This window comes from Leishmania panamensis, assembly GCF_000755165.1.
Source record: "Leishmania panamensis strain MHOM/PA/94/PSC-1 chromosome 28 sequence".
In the NCBI taxonomy this organism is placed as follows: domain Eukaryota; phylum Euglenozoa; class Kinetoplastea; order Trypanosomatida; family Trypanosomatidae; genus Leishmania; species Leishmania panamensis.
This window is the reverse complement of record NC_025874.1, coordinates 1-24,215: the sequence shown is the minus strand read 5'-3', so window position 1 is coordinate 24,215 and position 24,215 is coordinate 1. Positions and strand designations below refer to the sequence as shown.

Below are 24,215 nucleotides of genomic sequence, written 5' to 3'. Positions count from 1 at the left end.
AAAGACCAGGTGCGAAAGAGAGAAGAGCAGCAAACAAACGGGCCCACAGCTGTACAGCTGGCACAAGAATAAAGAGCATGCATTCATCCTGGCAAATAGAGGGGAGAAAATGCGGTGCAACCATAAAGACGTACGCGGCTAGTGTTTCTCTGTACGAGCATCATACAGTGTCGCAGGGCAGTTGCACAGGAGAAACCACACGCAAACCGAAGCAGCTACCCTACAACCAACTCGCATCCACCACACGAAGGCGCAGTGAGAAATTCCAATACAGATTATGATTTCCGGCAAGCAGCAAAACAAACGCAATCTACAAGAGTGGTAGAAATGGCAACAGTTGTATGTGCACGTGCGTGTTTATCATGGAAAGCGCCTGAAAAGAAAGAAGGTCCGCTAAACCTTCAACCCAGAAGAAAAAACGCTTCGCAGCACGCACCACAGAAACACATCAACAGTCGAAGCTGCGTGTCAAAGGGCACCTGGAAGTGCGAAGAGAATAAGCACAGGCGAGCACAGCAAAACTGCTCATCTGCAGAATGTAGAAAGAGGTACGCTACACGCTACCATCCATCAACGCAATCCACACTTGCCGACACGCAGCGGAGTGCGATTAGCGCACTACTCAGTCTTTTTTACTGTCGGCGTCGCGAGCCATTTTCCAAAAATCGGGTGAGGCGCTGAGTCCAGTGAAATGGCCTCGCAGCCGGTTCAACACATCGAAATGGCCAGTGTTTGGGTTGAACGCATCGCGCTCGTACCGTATCGCCTCCTCAAAGGAGGCAAAACTCAGAAAGCGGATGTTGCTGCGCAGCTTTTGCTTCCGGAACGCGCGGCGTAGGTGAGCGATCAGCGCCCGTTCATACGATGTGCGGCTTGGATCGCTCTCAAACGACTTCACTTCGCGAAACATCCGCCACAGCGACTGTAGGAGCGTGGCCCCGCGCATCTTCTGCACCACCGAGAAAAAATCCAACCACAGTTTCGAGCCCACAGAAGAGTCTGCCGGAAACCCGAGCTCAAAGATCGCTAGGGCCTGCATAAGCCGCAGCGGGGCGATATAGCAGTCGCGCCGCATCGTTGTAGGGGAGGATGAAGCACAGCATGGGTTTGGCACTGTCTGCGACGCCGTAGCAAAAGGATAAACAGGTAGCTCACAGAAGAGAACACGGGCTGGCCCGCCACAGCGGTAGCTGTCCCACGCATGCATGTACTCGCGCACCCGCCCCTGCCTCTCCTCACTCGTGGGCATGTACTCCAGCAGTCTCATCAAGGCGTACACGAACCTACGCTGCCGCACAGGCCGGCAGATCCCGAGTTCTTCCAGCAGATGCGGCACCGACCACGACGGGATTCCCTCTGGTGTGAATATGCGCGTGAACTTGCGAGACTGAATACGGCAGCGTGTGTGAGGCTGCATGTCATCGTGGTTTTGCATGCCAAACCGCACTAGCTCCTTCAGTCCACCGCACAGCGTTCGGTAGAGCAACAAGCTCTTCGGCGGCAGCAGCTCCAGAAAAACAGTTTGCACTGTTGTGATCAAAGAGCCGATGAGAAGGCCTACAACACTGGCCATTATTGCCTTTCCGAGGGTAGCCAACGCAAAGGCCAGACGCGACGTCGTGTAGGACTCCTCAATCACCATGAGGGTGATCGAGCGGTTCTGCATCGCCGACGCGACGGCGGTGCTGTTAAACGGCTGCCAGTAGCGTTCAAAATTGGCAGGGATGGCCGAGGTGAGGGTAAGGCGCAATACGGCGTCGAACGCAGCGCGCCACGTGGCGGGTGTGTATCTCGTGCGAGTTTCAGCCGCGTAGACGTCTGCCAATGCGCTCGCGGAGGCAACAAAGTAGACGACGATACCTGCAGTGCAGCTAAACATCGAAAAAAGGTTGCGCATCAGTGACAACAGAATCTCGCGACTCAGGAGACGCAGCAGAAACACAAAGCGAGTCGTGATGAAGACGGTGGCGTACTCGTTTGGGGATATGAGGCAGTCTGCACGCTCCACCAGAAGCGTCGAGCACAGCGTCACAGCGATGCAGTAGTAAAGAAGCTGAATCACTTCACACAGCAGAAAAAGGCAGTCGCCAAAGAGCACGTATGGTTTTTTGGCGTCGTCCTGGCACATCCCCCAGCGGACGCTGGAGCACGCGCAGCGGTGCACAGCGAAGAAGCACGTCATGATCGCCTCAGCGAGCCCGCAGAGGGTAAAGGCCACCTCAAATCCCAAGAAGAAGTTGAGGTCATCCGAGGTAGCTGATGTAGTAGGGCTGAAGATGCAGCCAAAGACGAGGCTCGCCAACAGAATCACGTTTCCTACGTAGCGGTACAGCCATCGGTGCCAGCTCATCCCAGACATGGTAATCGGGTCCTCTAGCAGAGGGATCATTTCCACCAGGAGCCGGTTCGTGTCTCTCAGGTTGTTGCCGACCCAGAAGAGATACGACAGACACGTCGAGATACAGATGCCAGGAAGTACCCCAAAGCAGTAGATAGAGTAGAAGATGTACGCATCCTCAGTAAAGAATGCGACAAATAGGTCGGAGGTCTCCTCGACATTCGGACGCGAAATGTGCCTACGCGGCACGGCCGCCAGGAACTCCGGGTAGGATACGTTCGACCGCAATGCATCCACCTCTGCTGAACTACTCCAGTTGATATTCATCCATGCGAGAGGCTTGAATCGAACCATGAACACCTGCGCCCGAAGTAGCTCTACTATGTATATAGCGCCGCCCATCACAGCAACCGGGAAGGCAATCTTGACTGCGGAGTTAATGTACATTTTCACCACCCGTTTCGCCTCATGAAAAGGGAACACCTGAAGCTGTCCAAGGCGCAGCACCGAGAGGAATCGCACACAGTAGTAGTTGTTGAATCGCCGCCCCGGTATCAGCACGACGACAACGGCGCACAGCAGTGCGCACGCGGACGCGAACGTCATGGTGGCAGTCGAATCATGCGGAATCACCACAATTGACACTGCTACACTCACCACGTGAGCCACACAAGACGTGATTATAAAGACGTTGCTACGATCCAGTGACGCATCAGCAATCCACAGAAAGGCTATAGATACAAAGGTGAGCGCAAAGTTAAAGTAATGCACGTACACGTTGCGGATGACAGCGCGGCTCAAAAACCGTATGACCGGATTCCGACTCAGGCGGTCGTGCGTATTGTTTTCTTCCAAAGAGGCGAACTCGCCGCGGCAGATGATCTCTGTCAGTGCTGTGAACTCCTCCACCGCCTCCACCGTCTCCACCTTGTATCCCTTAATGAATGTATTCGGTAATGTGCACAGATTTGAGGTCACGCTGCTTCTAGGCGACGAGCCCCAGACGGCGTTGATGCGACGGCGTCTCAAATCACTGAGCCAAATCTTCATCCGCACAATGACCTCTACCGAAACCTCCGTCTTGAGACTCCAGTGTGTGTACCAAGACGCGCCCTCCAGGTAGTTCTTCAGGTAGTCCAGGACATCCTTGTGAAGGCTCTGCACCACCAAGCGCAAGAAACGCCCCAAGAAGTTCGACAGTCGCAGAAGGGGATGCAGTGTGATAGCGAGGAAGAATGGCACAAAGCAGAAGTGCGTAAAAATAACGAGCATCGCCATCACAGGGGCCTTCGAGACGAGGTTGATATGTTCTGCCCTGAAGGTGGGCAAGATGAGATCCCGTAGCGAGACAGCTAGGCAGTTTATTTTGCTCGAGCAAATGGAGGTCCACATCCGCAGCTCCGCCTCAGCAAGGAGCTGCAGGGCGGCCACATAGGAGATCATCCATATCGTGAAGAACGAGGCAACGAGGTAGACCATACCCCAGCGGACCATGCCTGGAACGCTAAACAGAAGCGACAGCCCCTCCACAAGTCGCAGGCTGCGAAAAACGACAAACGGAACGCCAGCAGGTACGAATCCGATAACCACGCAGAACACCCGAAGCATGAGCCGCACGTAGTGAGAGAAGATGAACTCGAGTCGGAGAAAGTAAAGCGATGCTGCCAACTCCACAGCGAAGACAGAGCTGAATGCTGCCTCCATCGCGAAAAGATTGGGTTTGACAGATGCCATAACGAGCATGCCAATGAGCACCCAGTTCATTTCCTTTCGAAGCAGTGCGCCGGTCCACTGCCGCTCAATGAATCGCTCGCCACGACTTTTGCGCTCGATCATACCAAGCGCTGTCCCCACTACCCCGATGTCGTACGTGCAGCGTGAATGCGGATCCTCGTTGCGGCAGTCCCACTTCGAAGCGGCCGTTATCGTTGGTTTCTTCGCCAGCGGAGACCGCTGTGGAACCTGTCCGCTCAGTATTACGCCTCCCTGACTGTCCAGCGTGTCTTGGACGCGGCGCACAAAGCGGTGTACCGTGGTGTTGGTGGTATGCTCATAGTGAGACGCTTCAATGGCCTCCTTGGCAGCGCGCACGTCGTCTTCCCACATCACACCGTCAAGCTGCTGCCCCAGGGCCTCGATGGTGGCCGCACGGTGGGCATCAAAGAGACCCTCCTTGCCCTCATTGCGAAAGCGATGTTTGTTCAACTTGAGCTTTGTCTCGTCGCTAATATCGTAGTGGTGCCGAATGGCGTTGTGTGTACCAACAATCACCGCCGACCACCAGTACAGCCACATGATAACACGGAAGACGATGAGCTGTGGCAGCGGTATTTGCAGGCGCACAAGAACACCGCCATCTGAAAGCACAAAGCGGCTCTGCTGCGCACGCAATGCCCATAAAGACTTCGTATCCACATTCGTATTCGCATTGGGTATCAAAAGAAGCGCAGTGTACTGCGGGCTCACTGTGCTAAGCAGAGACAGGAAAACGCGACACCAATTGCCTTCATGTGTGAGCAGCAGATGATTTAAAGCGATGCTGCGCACAGTGGAGCCGATCCCTACAACAGCAATGGGCAGGAACATCAGCAGGTAGACTGCCGAGTATTCGATGGAGCGACAATACGTGCACGTGCCCGGGTGGCGAGGCGCAAACTGACGCACCACAAACGGGAGCTTGAGTGTAAAGAGTGTTATTACGATCGATCCACCATAATAGTCTGCCGCTGCGCATAGCAGCGCGGTGGCGACAACCGCAACATCCCACAAACGCCACAAAGAGAAGGGCAGACAGCACACTATCACAAGCTCCACGCACAGTATGGCAATGTCAACCTTGTTGTGAATCTGCACGGCACTAGTTCGCGGAGCAAACCCCATGTAAATAAGGAGGAAAAGACTGACCAAAAACTGAGCCAGCAAAGCAAACCGCTCGAACTTCGAGGTAAGCAGCTGCAGGCGGCGAAAACGGGAAAGTTGCTCGGGTAGGGGCGGCATGCGACGCTTCTGCATAAAGATTATTTCGCGAAACGCACTGCAAAAGTTTTCTCGCCACACCAGCTGTGTCACGAGTCGCGTCACCTCTCTCAGCATGGCCTTGATACGCATCAGCATCAGGTTCTCCACAAAGATACGGCATTCTTTGCTGAATTGGTAACTTCGAACTGCACTGAGAAGCGTGTCGATGGCCTGCTGACGTCGGCGCGCGACCTGGGCTTGGTGGAACCGCAACGCACGCTGTAGGATAATAGTCATCCGTCTTACGTGTAAGTAATGGCGCCTCGCTCGACACATTTTCGCAATGGACTGAATATGCACAAGAAGCTTCTCAGGAAGAGCACGGAGGGGTACCTCTTGAGGAGCAGGAAGCACGACCAGTGTCGGTAGCTTCTCGTCCGATTCGACTCCGAAGACTTGGCTCTCATCGACATAGACATCCGCAGCCATCGCCAGGGCAGCAGTGGCGGCGGCCTCAGCTTCTTTTTCAGCAACGAGCCGCAGCTTGGTTCTCCTCACCAACAGCGTGTGGACAGTGCCCCGTGCCAGAAAGCCTCTCCCAATGCGCTGCAATTCGGCAGCACAGCACTCTCGCGCCACACAGTGTTCAGCGATACTACTTGCTGATTTTGCCTCCCTTGCCATGAGCGACGCCCACATAGCCACCTCCTTGTCGAGAAGCATACACCGTCTTCGCCTCTCCTTTTGAATCACCTTTCCTCGCTCACGATTCTGCTGTCGAATCCGCGCATACTCTGCTCCTTCGTCGCTGTGCATCGATGCAAACGATACACGCTCGCGCTGCGTCACGGCCCCGCGCTCCTCCTCCTCCATTATGACAAGAGTCGCTACCATGTCATGTAAAACCAGCGTGCCAGAGATAGCGCCGTGTCGTAACAGAAGCTCCAGCAACGCGGCACTACCCGAGTGCCATCGGAACGCTACATCGTAGAGCGTCATTCCTCTACAGTTGACGGCATTGATCTGATCGGTGACGTCGACCCGGTCGAACAGCGCCTGCATGAGCAAAAGTAGCTGGCTGTGTCCGATACTCTCGTTGCAAAGCAAACAGTGTAGGAATGTGTCTCCATTGCAATCCAAAACACAAGCGGCACCGTACTTGGCTACAAGAAGTAAAATCGAAGTAATTCTTCGGGTACAACGAGCAGCGATATGAAGTGGAGTCTCTCCTAGCACGTTTTGTGAAAAGACAAATCTCACCTGAGACAGAAGTAGCTCTGTCAGACAATCTGGAGAAGTGAACGCCGCAGCTCTGTGCAAGAGGCTGTTTTGGCGGGCATCACACCACACGCAGAGCCCAGGAGCGAAAGGTGTCAAAAGACTTCGTACCGCAGGGGCATTCGAATTATCTACTGCCTCCAACAGCTGCGGCGTTGGATGAAAGAGAGGTATGCTAGAGAATGAGCTAAAGTTTCCAGGAATCGAGTTGCTAGCCTCAGTTGAAGGCGGAAATTGGTTCATGACGCAAGAGCACAAGAATTCTACATAAAATCTCCTCTGCCCGTATATATGCGTGCGCGAGGTCAGTCGCAACGCACCGCCAACTCAAAAATTGACCTCACTTTATGCCGCATTGATTGTTACGAAGAACGATTCGGCTGTGGGAGAGGCGTTTAAAGTCAAAAAAAAAAGCATTAACTTAGTAATACTAGTTGAGACGAGCATAAAATAAGCTCGTGCAAGTGACACTAGTACGCCGACTATTGTCGCTCAGGCGAGGGAGGAAAAGGAGAATGGGGCGAAGGAGCAGAGGGTAAACAGCCTTAGACGCTCAAGTGGCTCTCTATGTAGTGAAGCATGAGGTCCGGAGCAGTAGACGAAAATCCGTACATAAAGCTGAGGTCCACATTTCACACAGAAATCTGCACATGCTGTGAGATTGCTACCGCTACGTAGCCGCTGAGCCTTGCGCTCGCCGACGAAATCCGTCGAATGTCCAAGTACAGTGAAATACGATCGAAGTAAAAAGAGAAAACACATACACCTCACTAGCAGATATCACTTCAATCAGAAGAAAAAAAAACATACTTCGTTCGTTCGGTCGTTTGTTTTGCTTAGCAGGCGGATCTCTGCTTCTAGGCACCTTCGCGATCTATGGCGAAGGTAGATTCTTCCTCCCCCTCCTTGACACCGAGGCACGCCTTGAGTGCGTGAGAAGAGTAGTAGCCTGTAACGCCGTCAGTCCGTGAAGGGGCAAGAGGACGTAAGTACTCCTCATAGTATTCTGCGTTCGTGTAAGATGCAATCGTCTTCACCACGTGCCCGCAGAAGATGCAGAGACGCCTCATATGCGTCTTGATCACCGCCTCCGCATGCACTACCTCCCCGTCAAACTGCTGGTGCCTCTTGGAGAACTCAAGCGTATATCGCTGGTTTACCTCTCGGGCGTTTGACAGGCTCTCTGCCCGTGTGGAAGCTTCACATCCCACCGGAAGGGGTACCTCTCCCGACAACAGCATTGTGTTTTCGCTCACCATTTTTGCACGCATAACCAGCTCCTCGTAGAACACCACGAGTGAGTTCGCGATGACGCTGATCTCATACTCGCATTGCAACATAGCCTTAACGTTGGAAAGAAGAAACTCGTTGGCAAGAGAGCTCTTGCGCAATACAAACTGCTGCACCGCTGTCAACGCCTGCTTTACAGCTGCATTTTCTTCTGCCATAGCTTCGAGAGCGCTAGACGAGTACCAGCCTTCGACAGCGCTCGAGGCAAGGGGATGCACAACGAAACCCTCCGCGAGCGCCTGATACGCGGATACTTCTCTCGTCAGGGAGGCCACATACTCCCCAGAGAAGCGCTGCATTCTTCTAAACTGCTCACGATTGGCGAGGACAACCATGTAACGCTTCTCAAACGTCTGCGGCAGCATCGACTTGAGGGTGCTGATAATCTCCAGCTTGTCCATCATGCCGAGTTCAGCTTCCTTTGGCTTTGACGAGAACCACGAGAACATCGTGGCGCTCTTCTTCGGCCTGAGGGCATCACACGCAGCGGCATCGTTGGCTTTCCGCGTCTGGACTAGGGTAGCGAGCTGCTTGTAAAAGGCCGAGAAGGGCCGCTCCTGTACCTCAAAAAGAAAGTACAGCAAAGGAAAATATGCTGAGAGCCTCGACCAATGGTGCACAATGAACTGGAAAAGTACATTGCATGCCCCCTCGCTCGTCTCCGAGTCCGTTGGAAACAAGAGATGGGAAAAGGAGTACCGCAGCGCCTCGACGAGTGTCTGCACGTGCACTGCAGAGCGATCAACGACAAACGATCGGCGAGAGAGTGTGCTCGTGAAGCGAAACCATGAGGTTGTCTTACACTGCTCGGCGATGATCCCCGTCGTGCTCACATCTGGTCGACCGTCCCGCCGCATCTCCCTGCATGTCACATCAAAGACGCCGTAATCGACGAGAAGGTCGGTGTCTTCACCCTGTGGTGCCCAGTAGTCCTCGAGAACCTCAAACGGCGCCAGCAGCAGCGACATACGGAACGCGCAAAATTGCCGGGCGTCCACTTCAAGGGGACTCAAAATTGGCTGTAAGACATCAACCTGGGGATCGGCCTTGTACAGCTCATCCGGAGACCAGAGCTCCGTCGCGATGCTAGAGGCTGATCGCCTCAGTTCACGCGTTGTAGAGGACATATTTTCTACGCTTGTGTGCCGAGGCATCTGGCTACAGGAGAAACAAATGAATTGTTTTCCAGCGCAGTGGTGCGCCGTCACAAAGTCGAAGTGAGGAAGAAAAACAGAACCCAGAAAGCCTATAGACTTTAACTGAAAGCATGTCAGCGTATTAGCGATTGTAGCACAGCGGGTCCACAGAAGCACGGTGCTTCACCAGCCCCTCCAGCACTAGGGTGCTCACTCTCAGCCCCTTCGTCAGCACAGATAAGGAGAGAGGTCGCTCAACCAGAGTGGAAATAGGCAGCAGGATGATAGCAGTCGCTGCTGCGTGTCGAAGAGACTCAGAAAAAACAAAAGAAATCTAATTTTTGCTCTGATTGCACCGCCATGGACATCTCCCTCTCTCAGTCCTGCACATTAAGCTTGACGTCAATGGCTACCTGTGAAGACAGACAAGGACAACTGCTAAAACAGGAATACCTACGTGAACGCCCGCGCGCGAGTAGCTCAGATAGAGCCAAGTAATGCACTTCCCTCGTCAGAAAGAACAGCCCTAGAAAACCACCACACACAGAGAGAGGTGTGGCCCAAACAGCCCTACTCCGTTCCCTGCATAAAGCAGTACGTGCTAGACCGGGGAAAGATGGTGGTAAGATTTGCCACCGTGGCTACCTGGCCAGGCGAGAAAAAGCCACTGTTCGGGCACGAGCGGCCCACGCAGCGCTGCAAAATCGGCGGCACAAAGATTGCTCCACTGCTGCCCAAGCTGAGGACAGGAACGTCTGGTTTGGCCAAGGTGTTCAATCCACCGTGCGAGAAGTGAAATGCCGCAGTGGAGGATGCAACAATATTACGACGCGCCTCGCGCGCAACGTTGATGTCCTTCTCGACAAAGATCGGCGCAAGGTTCTTCTCCATGCTGATCAAGAGGCTTGCAGCTATTTCCGTGTCTAGCTCTACGTCATCTACGAGAAAATCCACAGTGTCCGCTTGGCTTAAAGTGATACCCGGAGGAAGAGAAAAGATGAGTTCACCCCTATCTGGGATCCCCACGAATGGCACAGGCACATGCACATCGCCGTATCGCAGACCGAGAAATACTTTGCTCGGCTTCTCCGCAATTTCGGGCAGTGCGTAAATCTCCTTGACAACTTCCGTGGCAGGCAGGCTGTCCAGCGTCCGCATCGTAGCAACGCCACCCTCGCACACAACATCAGTCACAGTAGCGCTCCCAAGGGAAATCGATGGAACCACACTCGTCGCGTGGGCCTTCAAGAGATTGCTGCGCAACACAACCGCAGCCGCACTGCCCCGGTAAACACGGTCATTGATGAAGAAGATCGAGTCCGCCATCTTGCTACCCTGCTCTCCGCTTTCTGTCACACTGCCAATAGGAGGGTACAGTCCACCAACCAAAGGGCACCCCTGGCCCAATGAACTGCTGAGACTGCTGAGATGCGCTGAGAGAGCCTGCTCGTACTGGAGAGCAAGGCCAGTATCAAGCATAGCGAAGGCTACCGCTGGCGGCGTTCGATGTGCCGCCACGATCTCGTCTTTCTCCGGAACAGCGTCGAACGTAAATGAGTCTGTTTCCAAGTCCGGAATGCAGCCAAGAATCACTTGAATGTAGCCCCCTCCCAGGCGTTGATGACACACCATCCCTCCCAGCATGTGCAGGGCTCCAGCCTTCACTGAGGACGGTGTGAAACCATTCGCCTTGCACATGTTGAACCAGACGACCTCAGGTGCATCTATCATACCGGTATAATCTACCGAAACGGTCATGTAGCAAAAGTTCGGTGGTCGCGGCAGCCCTGCAGCCGCTATGTCGAACGCCTCCGCAGCAGCGATGCGCGAACGATGATCACCGCTGCTGGCGGCAGTAAATACCACCTTGCGCTGATCGACAGTGAGCTCACGCTTCTCTCGCTCCTTCTCCGCCTGCCGTAGCAGCTCGCAAATTCCCTCCGGTGTGCACGGCTCCTGTGACGCAATGCACCGGCGAGCAGCATCCGGCGCCAGAGAGATGAGTGTACGTCGCCCAAAGGACCGCATTGTGGCAACCAAAAGCTAAAAGGTAGTTGCAAGAAAAGAAGACACAAAAGAGATACTCTACAGTCTGTCTCAACCAGGAGACTCACACGAAAGCAAAGCTACCAAGAGCAATCTTGATAGCCAATCTGAAAGAAAAAAACGCACTGACGCGTTGGAGGAACTAATGCCAGAAAGCATACCATTCATCGGAAGTAAGCATCAGTGAGCAGCAGGAGTAGGACGATGGAGAAGCAGGAAGCGATTGAAATGGAACAATGGAGTGAATAATGTGTGCCGAGGACAACACAAGGCCTAGGCAAGCACATCAAATCTCTGCTATCGTTTTTTTTTTTTGCGTGTTTGTACGATTCACACGATTTTGTTGCCGCGCTCCACTATAGCAGGGTATCAACGTAAAAGAGCTGAGAAAGCCATCGGAGGAAGCAAGAGTTCCTTTTGCACACGTGTGGCATCTGCTGCCTCGCGTCTCGTTGTCCTATTTTAATCAGAAAAAAGTGGAGTTGGCCACCAACCGATACATCGGAAACAAAGAAGATAACTAAGTGATAACAACCATCTCGCCAACAACATCGGTATGAAACATTGTACATCGCTCCCATTTGTTGCCAGTGCTGCAACTGAGAAGCCCATCTCTCTAAAAGAAAAAACAAGAATACAATCCGGTAAAGTGAAAGGCGGCAAGATGCACTTCAATGGGGAGAAATGCTATTACAGACACGAAAGAAGACCTTCCTTCTCGTCTTTCACTTGCATCTCCTTTCCATCCAACGGAAGACCTCGAGAGTGGCTAGTGCTTGATGGTGTGGCGGACCTGGTCGTTGACAAATTTGTTTCCCTCCACAACATTGTAGCCCCTCACGCTCCCACCGTCGCGCGCGTTCGTGGCCTGAACGACGTTGGGGTTGGCTACCTTTGTGCGAAGAAGGGTGTTGCTCTGACGCATCACTTCATCGCTGATGGAGACATCCTCCAAGTACTGTTTGAGAACCTCCTGCAAACCTCGGTTCTCCTCCTCTAAAAGAAAGCGCTCCTGCGCCAACGCTGCATTATCCAGCACCACCTTGTTGTGCTTCACCCAGAAGCGGTCCAGCGAGAACCACTTCTCATTTGCAGCCGGTGCGCCATTGCCACCAGGCAGGCCATCGTTCTGCTCGTTCCCAAAACCGCTGGTGGCAATACGCCGCTTTGCTTCGCCTTCGGCTGCCGCAGCTGAAATATTCGCCTCGTGCAAAAGCACCTGCTCGCGCTCCGTCTCCATCGGCTTGCACAGCTCCACTAGCCGCAGAAGACGCGCGGCTCGCTTCGAGGTCGCCTGCAGCGCTTCCTCGGTTGCGCTCGCCTCCTTCACAAGCTCCACGAGTGCCCTCGATTGCAGCTGCCGCCACCGCTGCATCTTCTCTTTCAGCCTCTTCAGGTGAGCTAGTGTAGCGTCCCGTTCTGCCTGGATAGCTGCGTTACGGCTTTCCCACTCTTTTGCGTTACGAGCGATGTTGGTGCGCCACGAGGAAACGCTGCTTTGCAGTTTTTCGATCTTGCGCAGCTGGGCAGCAATACGCTCCGTTGTGTCCTGGTCCTCCTTACACTTCACCGTGTACTCCTTCATGTTTCCCTGTGCAGTAGACATGAAATTCTTGTAGCGTGAGTCCAGCTCACCGCGGAGAGCATCCTCGGCCTTGCTGAGGTCTATTTCCATCTGCCTCTTTTCCTCGTCCATCTTCTCGGCAGCCGTTTCGCGACCCTCAGACGTCTCCTCCTGCAGCTTCTTCTCCAACATCTCTGCCTCGGCCGCCATGTTGTCCAGAACCAGTCGCAGGTCATCCATCTCAATCCGGTGCTTCAGCTCCAACTCGGCCCTCTCATACTCGAAGTCCTGCTGCATCTCTACAACAGTGGCTTCGAGCTCTCCCTCCAGGTCCTTTGTGCGCGCTATGTGCAGCTCTCGCAGAGAGCTGACAACATCCATGTGAGAGCGAAAGACATGACGACACTGCTCCTCCGCCACACTCAGCTGCTCCAAAAGCGCCGCAGAGGAGGCTTCCTTTCGGTCCAGAGTCGTCTCGAACGTCCGTCGAAGCACCTCTATTTCGGCCACTAGCTCCCGCTGCTTGCACACACGCAAAAAGCGCATCCAGCGAGCATCGATGGACCCAGAGACTGTGTTGGACATATCCTTCTCTTCCGCAATAATCTCGCGCAGGCGACTCTGCAATAGCATCAGCTGCCGACACCGCTTTTCCGACTCCTCCGCCCGCATCCTCTCGAGTTCGACACCACTAAGGATCTTCCTCCGTATGCCCTTTTTGGATGCTTTCTTGACGACTGGCATTTTCAAGACTAGGGTTGATGCTGAGAGACTACAAAAAAGAAAAAAATCGAGGTCACTTGCTGACTTTGTCAAGTCGTAATGCGACTTGAAGGTGGGACACACGCACTCACCCGCCAACCAATCACTCACTGAGGCAGAAAATAGTTAAACAACACACACAAAAAAAAACACAAAAGGAAGAGCAAAAAAATAAGGACATGTAAAAGTGATGAATGAAACAAAGGGCTTTGAATACCAAGACAATGTAGTGTACCGAAGGGGGCGTAGTAATAAACATCCGCCCACCTCACTCACGCAGACGCCTCTTCGCATAACGCCGGCCACATTGAGTGGGAGAGGATGAGGACGCGAGAGCTAGCACAGCTTCCGTTTCGTCTGAGACTCATCGCGCTGCATTTTCGTCTTCCGGAGCATGAGGCAGACCTCACCTCAGAAAAAACATTTAGTCCCCTAGGTGTATAATCATGCTGCATCCAAAAGGGCATCCTTCCCACGACAGCAATGGCCTTTTTCGTTATTTTCTTCTGGTATCCCACGAAACGACAGTCAGTCGACAGTATGTGTAGAAGAGTGCAAGGATGATGAATGCGACAAACGAAGAAAAAACTCTCGCCTCAATGCGAGGACGCTGCAATTCAGAGGCCAGACAAAAAAAATACAAAACACTGACAGTAGTCCCTTTGACGAGTCGCATAATCCCTCAGTGCATCAAAACGCAGCTGATCCTCCATCACAGCGAAAAACGTTACTTCTTCTTCTTCTTCCGCTTTGCCAACTCCTTTTCAAGCTTTGCGATCTCAGCCGTCCTGCTGTTCTCCTCCAGGCAGCGAATCACCTGTGTCACGACGCTGTCCTTCACACCAGCACCATATGACTTCAACATGTCCTGAAAAATTCGCAACGTGGCCTGCCAGTCGTGCCCTCTTGTTGTACCAATGATGAGAGAAAACATCGCAGCAGGGAGTTTCGGAATGGCCATGCGCGTCTTGTCGTAGGCCTCAGCTGCCTCCCTCCACAAATTGTGTTTTCCTAGCAGCGCAAAGTAGACGAGATACGTGTTGTTGTCTCGCTGCTCGAGAGGTGTGGCGTTAAAGAACTCGAGGGCCTCCCGCCATATGGATGATTTGCTCAGGCTACTTAGCACCGTGTTGACCGTCGTTGCGTTCACCTTCACCCTACGACTGCCCATGAGCGCATAAGCATCTTTGACCCTCTCCGGGTGTTCAACAGCGGCGCTCAAGGCGCAATTGTACAGCAGGGTTACCGCCGACGCGTCAGCCTTGATGGCTGTTGGAAGTCCTTTCACCACCTCCAGTGCTTCAGACCACTGTTGCTCCTTTGCGTAGAGGAGCATCCTCTCCGTTAGCCCCGCAATGTCGGCAATCACGCTCGCCGCCCGCCCGTCATCAAGCTTGCAGGGCAGGCTAGCGGCTGTGCCTCCCGTCAAGCGCGAAAAACCGATATCGCTGACTCGTACATCGCTAAGCGGCTTACGGCCTACCTTCAGAAGTGCCTCATTCACGAAAGCCACGGCACGGGGCATCAGCTTCGCCAGCGGCACAGACTCGTTTGTGGAGTCGGCCAAGTGGACAATCTCATCAAGCATGTTCTGTTCGTAAAGGATGGGCAACAGCTTGCGTAGGCCGGGGCCCCGAGCCACTGGTGCGGCCATCTGCACTATCGCACTCGCCTGCCGCAGCACCTCCTCCGTCGGATGCTGCGCGGCTGTCATCGTCGCAACGCGTACGTGAATCGCCTGGAGACCAATCTTGGCGACTTGTCGATGGATCTCCTTGAAGGCCTCTTCGGGTAGCTCGTTGTTGAGCGCCTTCATCGCGACGGCGCCAAGCACTACAGGGTCGTCCTTGTTCAGTCCTCTGGCAGCGATTTCAGCTAGGAGCGCCTCCGTTTGGCTCTTGTCCGAGCGCAGAATAAGCTCTGCGTAGATGCTCTCGTCCACATCCGAGGACGCTGTCAGCTGCTTCAGCAATGTACGGCGATAGGTGCCACGTTCGGAGGTCGCTATAAGCAGTTTGGCTTGCACGCCCAGGCGACCGCTCTCCGTCAGATTCTGAGTCGCGTAGGTCACAAGCTCTTTGCGTGGCCCCTCCTCCAGCAGCTGGCTCGCCCTCAGCAAAGCAAGATCCATCACATCGCTCCCGCTGCGAAAGTTTGAGCGACTTCGCTTGGCGAGCTCTAGCGCGTCCTCCCATCGCCCATTCCACGCGAGAATCTGGATTGCTCGCAGGATGATACGGCTGTCTAGGTGCTGCTTCTCCTCTGCTGTCAAAGCTCCGAACGCTGCCAAGAAGTCGGTGCCGCCAGACACCAGCAAGTGTGCCTTTCGCACCACATGATCAGGAAGCTTCGCCTTCTCCATCGCGTCGAGAAGAACGCGCTTAAGGTCGCGCCGCTCGCTGGGGGGCGCGGCACGAATGCGGTAGGCCACAGACGCAAGAGCAGCAGGCAGCAGCGCTGAGGCCCGCGTGCCAAAATCAAGCATCTTCTGAAATATCGAGAGGGCAGTATTAGCAGAATCTGCGACGAACAACTCGCCTAAGAGCTCCGTGACCGCGGTGCGCTCTGCCTCAAACGACACTTTGTAAGTGCGGCGCTTCACCCATTCCTTCCCGAGGGTTTCATGCTCCTGTTCTCGCACGACTGCGAGGCGCTGCAGCTCCTCCTCCTCCTGTTTCTTCTGCAGCTGTTGCAGCTCCCGCTCGCGCTGCTGCTCCCATGCATCCACCGAAAAATTTGTTGTCGCCGAACTACCAACCGCTTCCTCTGCTGCCGCTTCCACTGTGGCGGTGCTCACCGAAGCAATGGGAATACTAATAACCGGCTTGACTTTGCGGGCATGTGTTGACGCGTCCTGCAGCTTTGCACAGACAACGGCTGGCTGAATGACGGCCTCCGGTGAAGGCAGTGGCACTACTTGCTGCCGCACCTCAAACAAGGGCTTGTCTTCGGTAATAAAAACCTCCTCGACGGGAGGTGTAGCTGGCGCCGTAGACTCTGCCGCAGTAGGGGGAAGCAGTGACGGTGACGCTGGCGCCGCTACATCGTGCAGCTCTGTCTTTGTGGCAAACAAAGAGGTCAGGCTCGGAGGCGGCCCGAGCGGCAGGCCTCTCTCTCTCTCTGTGGCAGGAGTTCTCGCTGCAGTGGCCTTTGCTGTGATAACAGGAATCTCAATCAGAGGCACCCTCTTCGCGATCGTCCGCTCCTTCGGTTGTCCGGGACGCGCTTGCTGAGGAATAGGTGCTCTCTGTGCCGCCAAAAACTCCTCCACCTTGTAGGATACACCACCCAGAGAGCCCCCTCGCTTCTTGCTATGAGACTGGATCTTCTTGAGCTGCTGTGCGTATTGCTTGGCACTGTGCTCCAGAGGCTGAACTGCGCCAACACGCTGAGCAGAGTCGAAAAGGACCTTCGCGGCAGCCGCAAAACCGGAAATGGGCTTTTTATATGGAGGCGGCATCTGTACAGCTTACTTTGGGGGTTGGCGAAAAAAAAAAAGGCGCCATAGGAGAGAGAAAACACCCAACAATAAGATGAACGAACAAGCCGCGTTTATGAAAGGGAGTCGTTCCTAACTGCGTGTGAGAGGTTGCCACTCCGTTTTGCGTGACAGAAGACCCGTACACCAGGTGCAACGCTGCCGCCCGGCAATCAACAGGCAGACGGACAGACAGACAGAGTGAGAGAGAGAAACATAAACCCACGCTCTAATGCTTTTCCTCTTCCGAGCCCTGCAACACTTTGCAGCACAAAAAAAAACACCACCAAGGCTACATATGTGACGGTTGTTCGCAAGCATAAAAGAGCTTACTGATGTCAACTTGTTTTGAGGATGCATAGGAGTGACCGATGGTTTCTCACATCTAAACAGAAATATGGGAGCAGTTCGCCACAGCAAACAGCGGTGGGTACTTGACACGGAAGTCACAAGTGGAGCACTGCCCCGTACGTTGCGCCAAATGCATCGTGCAGGCGGCAGGAGTCCACTATCATTTGATATGGTTGAAGCAGCAACACATAGACGTCCTCCTTGCAGTCAAGCAGCTCCTCGACAGAGTGAATGGGAATGCGGTCTTCCCCGACACAGACCTCTATCAGAGAAACTTGCCGTAGCAGCTCCATTTCCTCCAGAAACGCTACCCGAGAAATTGGACGCGAGACGTCCATGCACTTCCGCTGCGCCTGCTGCGTGATGGCCAGAAGGCGCTCCAGCGGTAGGCGACAGTGCAGGTCCCTCTTCCTGATGAGCTCCTCTGTCTCTTTGCCAATGACAGCCACAGTGATGAACAGTACGGGCATTCGCATGGTCGTGATAAACTCCACAAACCTGTCGTGGAAAATCTGTCGCACAACACTATGGATCTCCCGCAGCGTGATAATGCCATCAGTGGATGGGACGTCGAATCCGCCATCCTGAATACGCATTACGACACTACAAATAGCAGCGGACGCAGACTGCAAAAGCCGCCGCACGTCGCCATAGTGCGACGCCGTCTGCGTGCAGAGCTGATTGACTGCCTGATCCGCAAATAGTTTCGGCTCAATTGCACCAACACGGTGCAAAAGAATCTCACGCAGCTCCTGAGTGCCATACGACGAAAACACAAGCTGATTGATCACGCCAAGGCGGCTCTTCGTCTTCGCATCTAGCTGCAGCTCCATGCTGTTGGAGATGGTGATCAGCTTACAGTTGGCGTACGGAAGGGTAAGCCAATCCACTACCTTGAAGAGTCCCTTGGAATGCTTTTCGAGAATTTTATCCACCTCGTCGACCACAATAACGCACAGAGAGGACGGCTTGTCTCCCCATCCATGCCGGAAGCGCTTCTCAATGTTGGATGCGCACTGCGCCACCGGGCAGCGCTCCGCCACACCAAGTCTTGCCTTTGTCAAATGATGATGGAGAGTAAAATAGATATCGGCGCTCTTTTGAACAACGAATCCATTAAGGAACACGGCGGTAGGTTTCGGATCCCGCCGTGACGCCAGTTGCGCCAGCACAAAGTTCACGGTAGCCGTCTTGCCTGTACCAGGCATTCCAAATATTTGCATGGTGCGGTACTTGTCATCTTCAAGGAACTCTTGTATTGCGCGCGCGTGGTCCTCCCTGCAAACAAGGTCCCTTGTGGAGAGGGTGCTCGAAATACTCAACGCCTGCACGCCTTCCTTAAGCGCCCGTACCACGTCCTCCTGCTGCGTCGCTCGCCGGCTGCGCTTCATTTCCGGCTCCCCAGCAATCCTCGTCTCTACTGAGTGCAACCACGAATATGGAAAAGGGAAAAGCAGAAGTACAAACATGAAAACAAATAGAATGTCGATTCTCTGAGTGAGGAAAAGTGCTAATCGATATGCTTTTCCAGAGGCAGTACAAAATAAGTCCTACCCCCAAGCCATTACACGTCTTCCCGTAACGCCGCTTCCAATCGCTCCAGCCACCGCCTGCTGTTCGACAGAACGAAGGGAACGTGAGATTGCTCAGATTGAAAGGCACGCCGTTCCGTAGACGTTCAAGGGAAGGCATCCTGTGCTACTCTATGGCACACATTTTTCGTTTCTGACCCGCTCCTATGAAGCAAAGAGCTGCACGTCAGAAGTTCACGTGGACGACGCCTATTGCGTTGCTTGAAAATACCAGCAAGAGAGGTGAAAGCGAAAGTGGGACCTCGAGCGTCTTCAGCGTCCAGACGAATAACAAAAAAGCGGCCCCACAAAAGAAACACAGAGCTGCACTCACCACTACTGTGCCAGACGCCCCGTTCACCCACTACCAAACCCGAAAAGTGCATGGAGCAGCGACCGCCTCTTCAGCAGCTTATCAGAAGTCACCAGGCTAATTTTTCCATCCCGAACAAAATAGAGCTCCCTCCACATCGGAAGCACGCCAAGAAAACGATAGCCGCTATTACCGTACTCCGCCATGCCCCTGTCCCACTTAAACTTACGCTGGTACGTTCCTTCATCGAGCTTTTCAATTGGCACCGACTCGAGATAGCCCTTTTTCGCAAATCGCGCCTCATCGACCAGAAGATCGTGGATGCGCTCGCCATGGTGCATTCCACCCCACGGGCATCCCATAGATGCGCCCGGCGCTAATAGACCATATGCTTCCTCACCCTTGCCTTCCCGACGAAGACGCAAGAACTCTTCCACTACCTCCATGAGTACACCCGTAAGATATGCTCTCTCAAACGAATACCTACAGAAAGAGCACCACCGTGCTTCAAGGGACACAGAGGCGATATGATCAAGTGTCTCTACAAGGACACAATTTTTTTTTTCGTCGTGCTCTACAACCGAAATAGCAACTACTGCCACGGTAACAATAAGGGGGGAGTAAATAACACACCTATCACCAGCTGACGTCTTGATAAAATCAACAGTGCTTTTAGAGGTGCCCCCGAGCGATGATAATAATAAAGAGAGAAGCAAAGCGATGTAAATTGAGAGAGAAACAGCGGGAACATTCACTGGGCTACAGCCACCACCCTTGGTGCACCAACACCAAGTTATCCTCAAAGAGCTACGGAGTAACAAGGATGATGGGCAAGAACGTCCATCAGAAGTTTCAGACCCCGTTTGCACTAAACCCTTCACTAGACTTCAGAGAAGCAGCACGTCCTCGTCAACCGCTTTAACCGCATCCTGAAAAATCATGTCTCGCATAATTAAAAGTCCCCCAAAAAGACCGCATGTGAATAGTGATTTCTATACGCCCACTCATGCAACAACCTATTTCACGCTCAAAAGCTTCTTCTACGAAATGCCTCTCTCGGCGAACAATCGCAGAACTCAAGCGCAACGGAGCGGTGAAACTCTTGCTTTTCTTTCTCGCCTGCCTCGACCGCCTTCCGCGCGCCCTCCGCAAGGACGCCCGGGTATGTTGGATCCAGAGCGATCCGTATTGACTCCGCCACATCGTCTTCCGGCTCCTCCGTTTGCTCCTGCAGCATCCTCAGGAGCCGACCCTTGTAGTCGCCCCAGTCTCCACCCATCAACCGCACGTGATCCTTCAGCGCCTTCTGCCGCTCCAGCCCCATTGTCTTCGTCCGCCACTTTTCCATATTCGGTGGCTTGGCGCCAGGGATGCCATGAATGAACCCAAAGTGCCCGATAGACTCCGTTTTATGCAAAATCCACACCTCCGACCGCAGTTTTTTTTCCCACTGTGGATGGCATTCAATTGCAGGCTCCAAAAATCTTGTGCGAATCTTGCCAGAGTACCGCGCCGGAGCGTCGTAATAATCGAGGATGACAAAGCGCCGATTCAGCTTCACCTCATACTCGATAGGGTGTGGTGCATCTGGAAAAAGCAATGCGTGAATATTCGTACAGCACAGGGCAATCACACCGTTTTCCACCAGGTGTGGTCCTACGGCTTCAAAAAACGCTTCCAGCTTTCCAGCGTAGCCCTGCGATGTTGGCGCATAGGGGTCATTTTCTCCATCCCATAGCGCAGACACGATTTCTTCATCCGGGTAAAAAACAACAAGGTCGTATTTACCCTTTCGGGGGCCCTCATCCATCCCATCAGTTAAATCTGGAAACATCTCCGCCACCTGAAAACTGACATTCGACAGCTTTGGCGAACGAGCTGCATCCTTTCGGCAGGCCTCAACAAAACGCGGACGAGGGTCCACACCGCGCACCATCGGCACGTGGCACAGCTTTGTGACAAACGCCAGCACACCTGAGCCTGCATTCACCACAAGCGCCTTATGCAGCATCAGAGGTCCTCGAAAATTTAGCAGCCATCTTTTGAGGAGTAAAATCGGTTCCTGAGTGAATTTGCTAGGCATCAGGGCACCATAGGGCGGGTGCAGCCGAATTGCTTTCGGCAGCGCCGGCTTCACGGAGGTCCCTTGTTCGAAGGAGGAGAAGCTGCGAATGAGGTGCACATACTCTCCGTAGAGCAGGTGTGTGTGCTCTGCTACCGGAAAGTATTCCTCCACATAGGCCACAAAACGCCGCCACAACACCTGAGACCATTTGTAGTTGTCAAAGTACAAATTCTGCACACCAAAGCTTTGATTCAGCTCGGCATCATTGAAGTCCATCAGCGTCCAAAAGTCGCGGCGGATAAGGACACGACCAAGGATCTCTTTTTCTCTCAGATACAACGTCAGGACATCTTGGGTCGCGAGTACAGGATACTCTGATCGACACAATGCCCGCACACCCAGGCTAACTTTGTGAATAACCTCAATACGATTCAGTGGCGCAACGAAATGGCCCCGCTTTAAGAGCGCATACACCGAATCAATCGACTCGCTCCCGTCCATTGGTATATAACCGAGAGGATAGCGAGCCGAGTCGACAGTGCACTCTGGTCGCAGGGTGAGCCATCGCCGTTGACCCGAGCGCCCCGTGAGCAAGACCACTTTCCTCATTCTCCCATCCTAGAGAGCTTGCGAGCGGCGTGCGCTTCTGAGAAGGCCACCCAATGGCTTTTCGTAACGAGAATCGCGAAGGAAGCAGCTCAGCAGAATCCGTTCCAATAAAAGAAAAACAGGCCAAGAACGCGAAAAGAAAAACAAAAGAGAGTGATGATTGCAGTCGCAGCAGTGCCACAATAAAGAAAAATCTTCGCCTTTCTAAGAGATAGAAGAACACGCTGAAGGCAAGTGGCAGTAATTCCGCAGCGAAGAGCACCGCAGAAATTTACCCGCAGCATCCACTCTTGTCATGACAGCTGTGCGCGAATAGCTCACCAGAACCGTAACCGTTCACACAAACTTCAGCACAAAAACCGTTGATGAATGCGCTTCCCTCTTTTACTCAATTGTTCTTTTTTTTTTTTTTGCGTGCAAGGCGGAAATACTTCCATGGCCATTGCATCAGGTACATTATTTCCATAACCGTTCTCTCACTATTCACAGATAGAGAACCTTGAGAAGAAACAACATAGTCGCGGTAATCACTTCACATGAGATGCTGCACCCACAACTTCACCTCTTCGTTGAAAGTAATTCCTATACGCAAAGCTGCGGCGCCTCGTCGTGGATACTACTGCAAGCCATTCACTGAGGGTTGCGCGAAGAAAATGAGTGCTGCTTTTGAGGGCAGAAAGTCGTCCCTTTGTCTGACAGTGACGTTATGTTCAGTCCCCGAGCAGTTGCTGTTCGTACGTTTGGGGCAATGACCCGGCGCCCCTGGAACGGTGATCAACACTGCGCGTAAATTGAGGCGAAAGAGGTGTGGAATGATGCTACTGGGGGCAGCACCCTCTTCCTGGCGACGTTGGCTCTGCAGCCGCGTGGCAACGTGTGCGGCAAAACGGGCTCCAGCATCTCCGCGAAACCTCTGCGTACGGTGCCGTCAAAAAATGACCGTGGCGCGCAGAAGCCAAGACTCCCCTAAACACCGTCAGATCCCTCATCAAGCGGCAAAATATATTCCCGCTGGTCCAAAATAACGTAACACCAGCTCAGCGATTCGCCTGCAACTACCCTTGGTCATTCACAACGGCATGTCACCTCCGCAAACTAGCTTCGCGCGCAGCATCGACAAAAAAAAACGTGGGCGATCGTGTTATCAGTGTCGCTGTGGGGATGCCTGGGCTGCGTCGTGAGTGTGGGGTCGCCTGGCCTGGAAAGAAGGCGCGCCGGGGAGCCCGCTTCGTCATACGCAATCGCACCGCCGTGTTCCTTTGAAAGAACGTCCGGGGGGCGCCATAAATAAAAGTGGTCGGCGCTTGACAGCCATAGCTCTTTGGCGCGCCGGAACTTTCGGGCGCCGCTCGTGTGACTCGGGAGCCTTGTGCGCGTGCCGCCGTCTCTTGCGCTCCGGACGCCGCCGGGGCGTGGGGACCGGGCGGGGGGGGGGTTGTTTGAAAGCAATCGCCGCCAAGGCGCCAATGCCCCGGCGCATCCCGCGCCACCAAAACAGCTTTAAAGGCTCGGTGAGCGCGTCACGAATAGGGGCCAAATGGGAAAACCGGCTGAGGAAACCGTCGCCATTTGCTAAAGCGCAGAAACCCGCATGCCGTCAGTTTCTCCTCCCCGGTGGTCTGCTGTAAACTTCCGCCCCCTGCGCGCACAGAGGCCGCGCGCACTTCTGGGCCCCGATGCTGCACAACAAAACTCCGGGTCGTACCTGCAATTGCCTAGAAATTGCATCCTGTTCTTGACTGTGAAAGCGTCGGATCGCCATTTCCTCGGAAACAAAAGCTGTCCCACACAACCCACCCAATTGCACAACCTTGCGCCCAACCGCGGTCTGTAGTAAGGTTGCTCCTTGACCATGTCATTTCCCTCCCTGTGAAAATACAGATTTTGCAATACAGACGGCTCCCCAGCCGCGCTGTTTTCTGAAGGTCCCCTGTCGTCACTAAGCCGCCCCAAAACCAACCACGGATTCGCCTGGTTTTCCCACTCGGCGGTGGGGTACCGGAGGTCTTTCCGACGTGGCCGCGCCCCCGCACATACAATCCCCACTAACTTCGCCTTAAATACGCAAAGGCCTGTCTTACCCAATGGCTGCCTCTACGCAAAGGAGCCCCACGGCAAAGATATGCGAAGGACTATCCGCACAGGCAGGGGGACGCCGTTTTCAGAGAGAGCCCAAACCGATAGCAACTCTTCAGATACACCGTCTGCAAAAACTTCCGCGCAACTTTTCCACAGTTACTACCGAGAGCGGCTTACATCGCACAAAAAAATCTCTTTCAAACACAGCCTCGCAGTATCGCCACCATATTTTAGCTCACCTTCTAATACTATAACAACCTCCTTAAAGTACATTACGTGGACGATTCAATGCTTTCTCCTCCCCTCCTTCGAATCCTTGCGACACCCTCTCCCACTGTACCGTGGAAATCCTCCCGAGGGCCAGCGCCAGGGTACAC

General features: G+C 53.7%; 8 protein-coding genes across 8 annotated transcripts, besides 1 other annotated feature; all 8 read right to left on the bottom strand.

The window, feature by feature from the left end:
• Positions 1-622: 622 nt before the first annotated feature.
• On the bottom strand, positions 623-6,817 carry LPMP_280080 (hypothetical protein; the record flags this gene model as incomplete). The annotated part of the gene is made up of 1 exon (XM_010702051.1): positions 623-6,817. The coding sequence occupies one exon, from the start codon at positions 6,815-6,817 to the stop codon at positions 623-625; it is 6,195 nt and encodes a 2,064-aa protein (XP_010700353.1).
• A 614-nt stretch (positions 6,818-7,431) lies between these two features.
• On the bottom strand, positions 7,432-9,018 carry LPMP_280070 (hypothetical protein; the record flags this gene model as incomplete). Its single annotated transcript, XM_010702050.1, has 1 exon — positions 7,432-9,018. The coding sequence occupies one exon, from the start codon at positions 9,016-9,018 to the stop codon at positions 7,432-7,434; it is 1,587 nt and encodes a 528-aa protein (XP_010700352.1).
• Positions 9,019-9,570: 552 nt separating this feature from the next.
• Positions 9,571-11,028, bottom strand: LPMP_280060 (hypothetical protein; the record flags this gene model as incomplete). Its single annotated transcript, XM_010702049.1, has 1 exon — positions 9,571-11,028. One exon carries the CDS (start codon positions 11,026-11,028, stop codon positions 9,571-9,573), a length of 1,458 nt encoding a protein of 485 aa, XP_010700351.1.
• A 787-nt stretch (positions 11,029-11,815) lies between these two features.
• On the bottom strand, positions 11,816-13,354 carry LPMP_280050 (dynein regulatory complex subunit, putative; the record flags this gene model as incomplete). The annotated part of the gene is made up of 1 exon (XM_010702048.1): positions 11,816-13,354. One exon carries the CDS (start codon positions 13,352-13,354, stop codon positions 11,816-11,818), a length of 1,539 nt encoding a protein of 512 aa, XP_010700350.1.
• Positions 13,355-14,099: 745 nt separating this feature from the next.
• Positions 14,100-16,832, bottom strand: LPMP_280040 (hypothetical protein; the record flags this gene model as incomplete). The annotated part of the gene is made up of 1 exon (XM_010702047.1): positions 14,100-16,832. The coding sequence occupies one exon, from the start codon at positions 16,830-16,832 to the stop codon at positions 14,100-14,102; it is 2,733 nt and encodes a 910-aa protein (XP_010700349.1).
• Positions 16,833-17,296: 464 nt separating this feature from the next.
• On the bottom strand, positions 17,297-18,670 carry LPMP_280030 (cell division cycle 6 (CDC6), putative; the record flags this gene model as incomplete). The annotated part of the gene is made up of 1 exon (XM_010702046.1): positions 17,297-18,670. One exon carries the CDS (start codon positions 18,668-18,670, stop codon positions 17,297-17,299), a length of 1,374 nt encoding a protein of 457 aa, XP_010700348.1.
• A 459-nt stretch (positions 18,671-19,129) lies between these two features.
• On the bottom strand, positions 19,130-19,447 carry LPMP_280020 (hypothetical protein; the record flags this gene model as incomplete). Its single annotated transcript, XM_010702045.1, has 1 exon — positions 19,130-19,447. The coding sequence occupies one exon, from the start codon at positions 19,445-19,447 to the stop codon at positions 19,130-19,132; it is 318 nt and encodes a 105-aa protein (XP_010700347.1).
• A 665-nt stretch (positions 19,448-20,112) lies between these two features.
• On the bottom strand, positions 20,113-21,759 carry LPMP_280010 (hypothetical protein; the record flags this gene model as incomplete). Its single annotated transcript, XM_010702044.1, has 1 exon — positions 20,113-21,759. One exon carries the CDS (start codon positions 21,757-21,759, stop codon positions 20,113-20,115), a length of 1,647 nt encoding a protein of 548 aa, XP_010700346.1.
• A 2,369-nt stretch (positions 21,760-24,128) lies between these two features.
• Positions 24,129-24,215: a repeat region.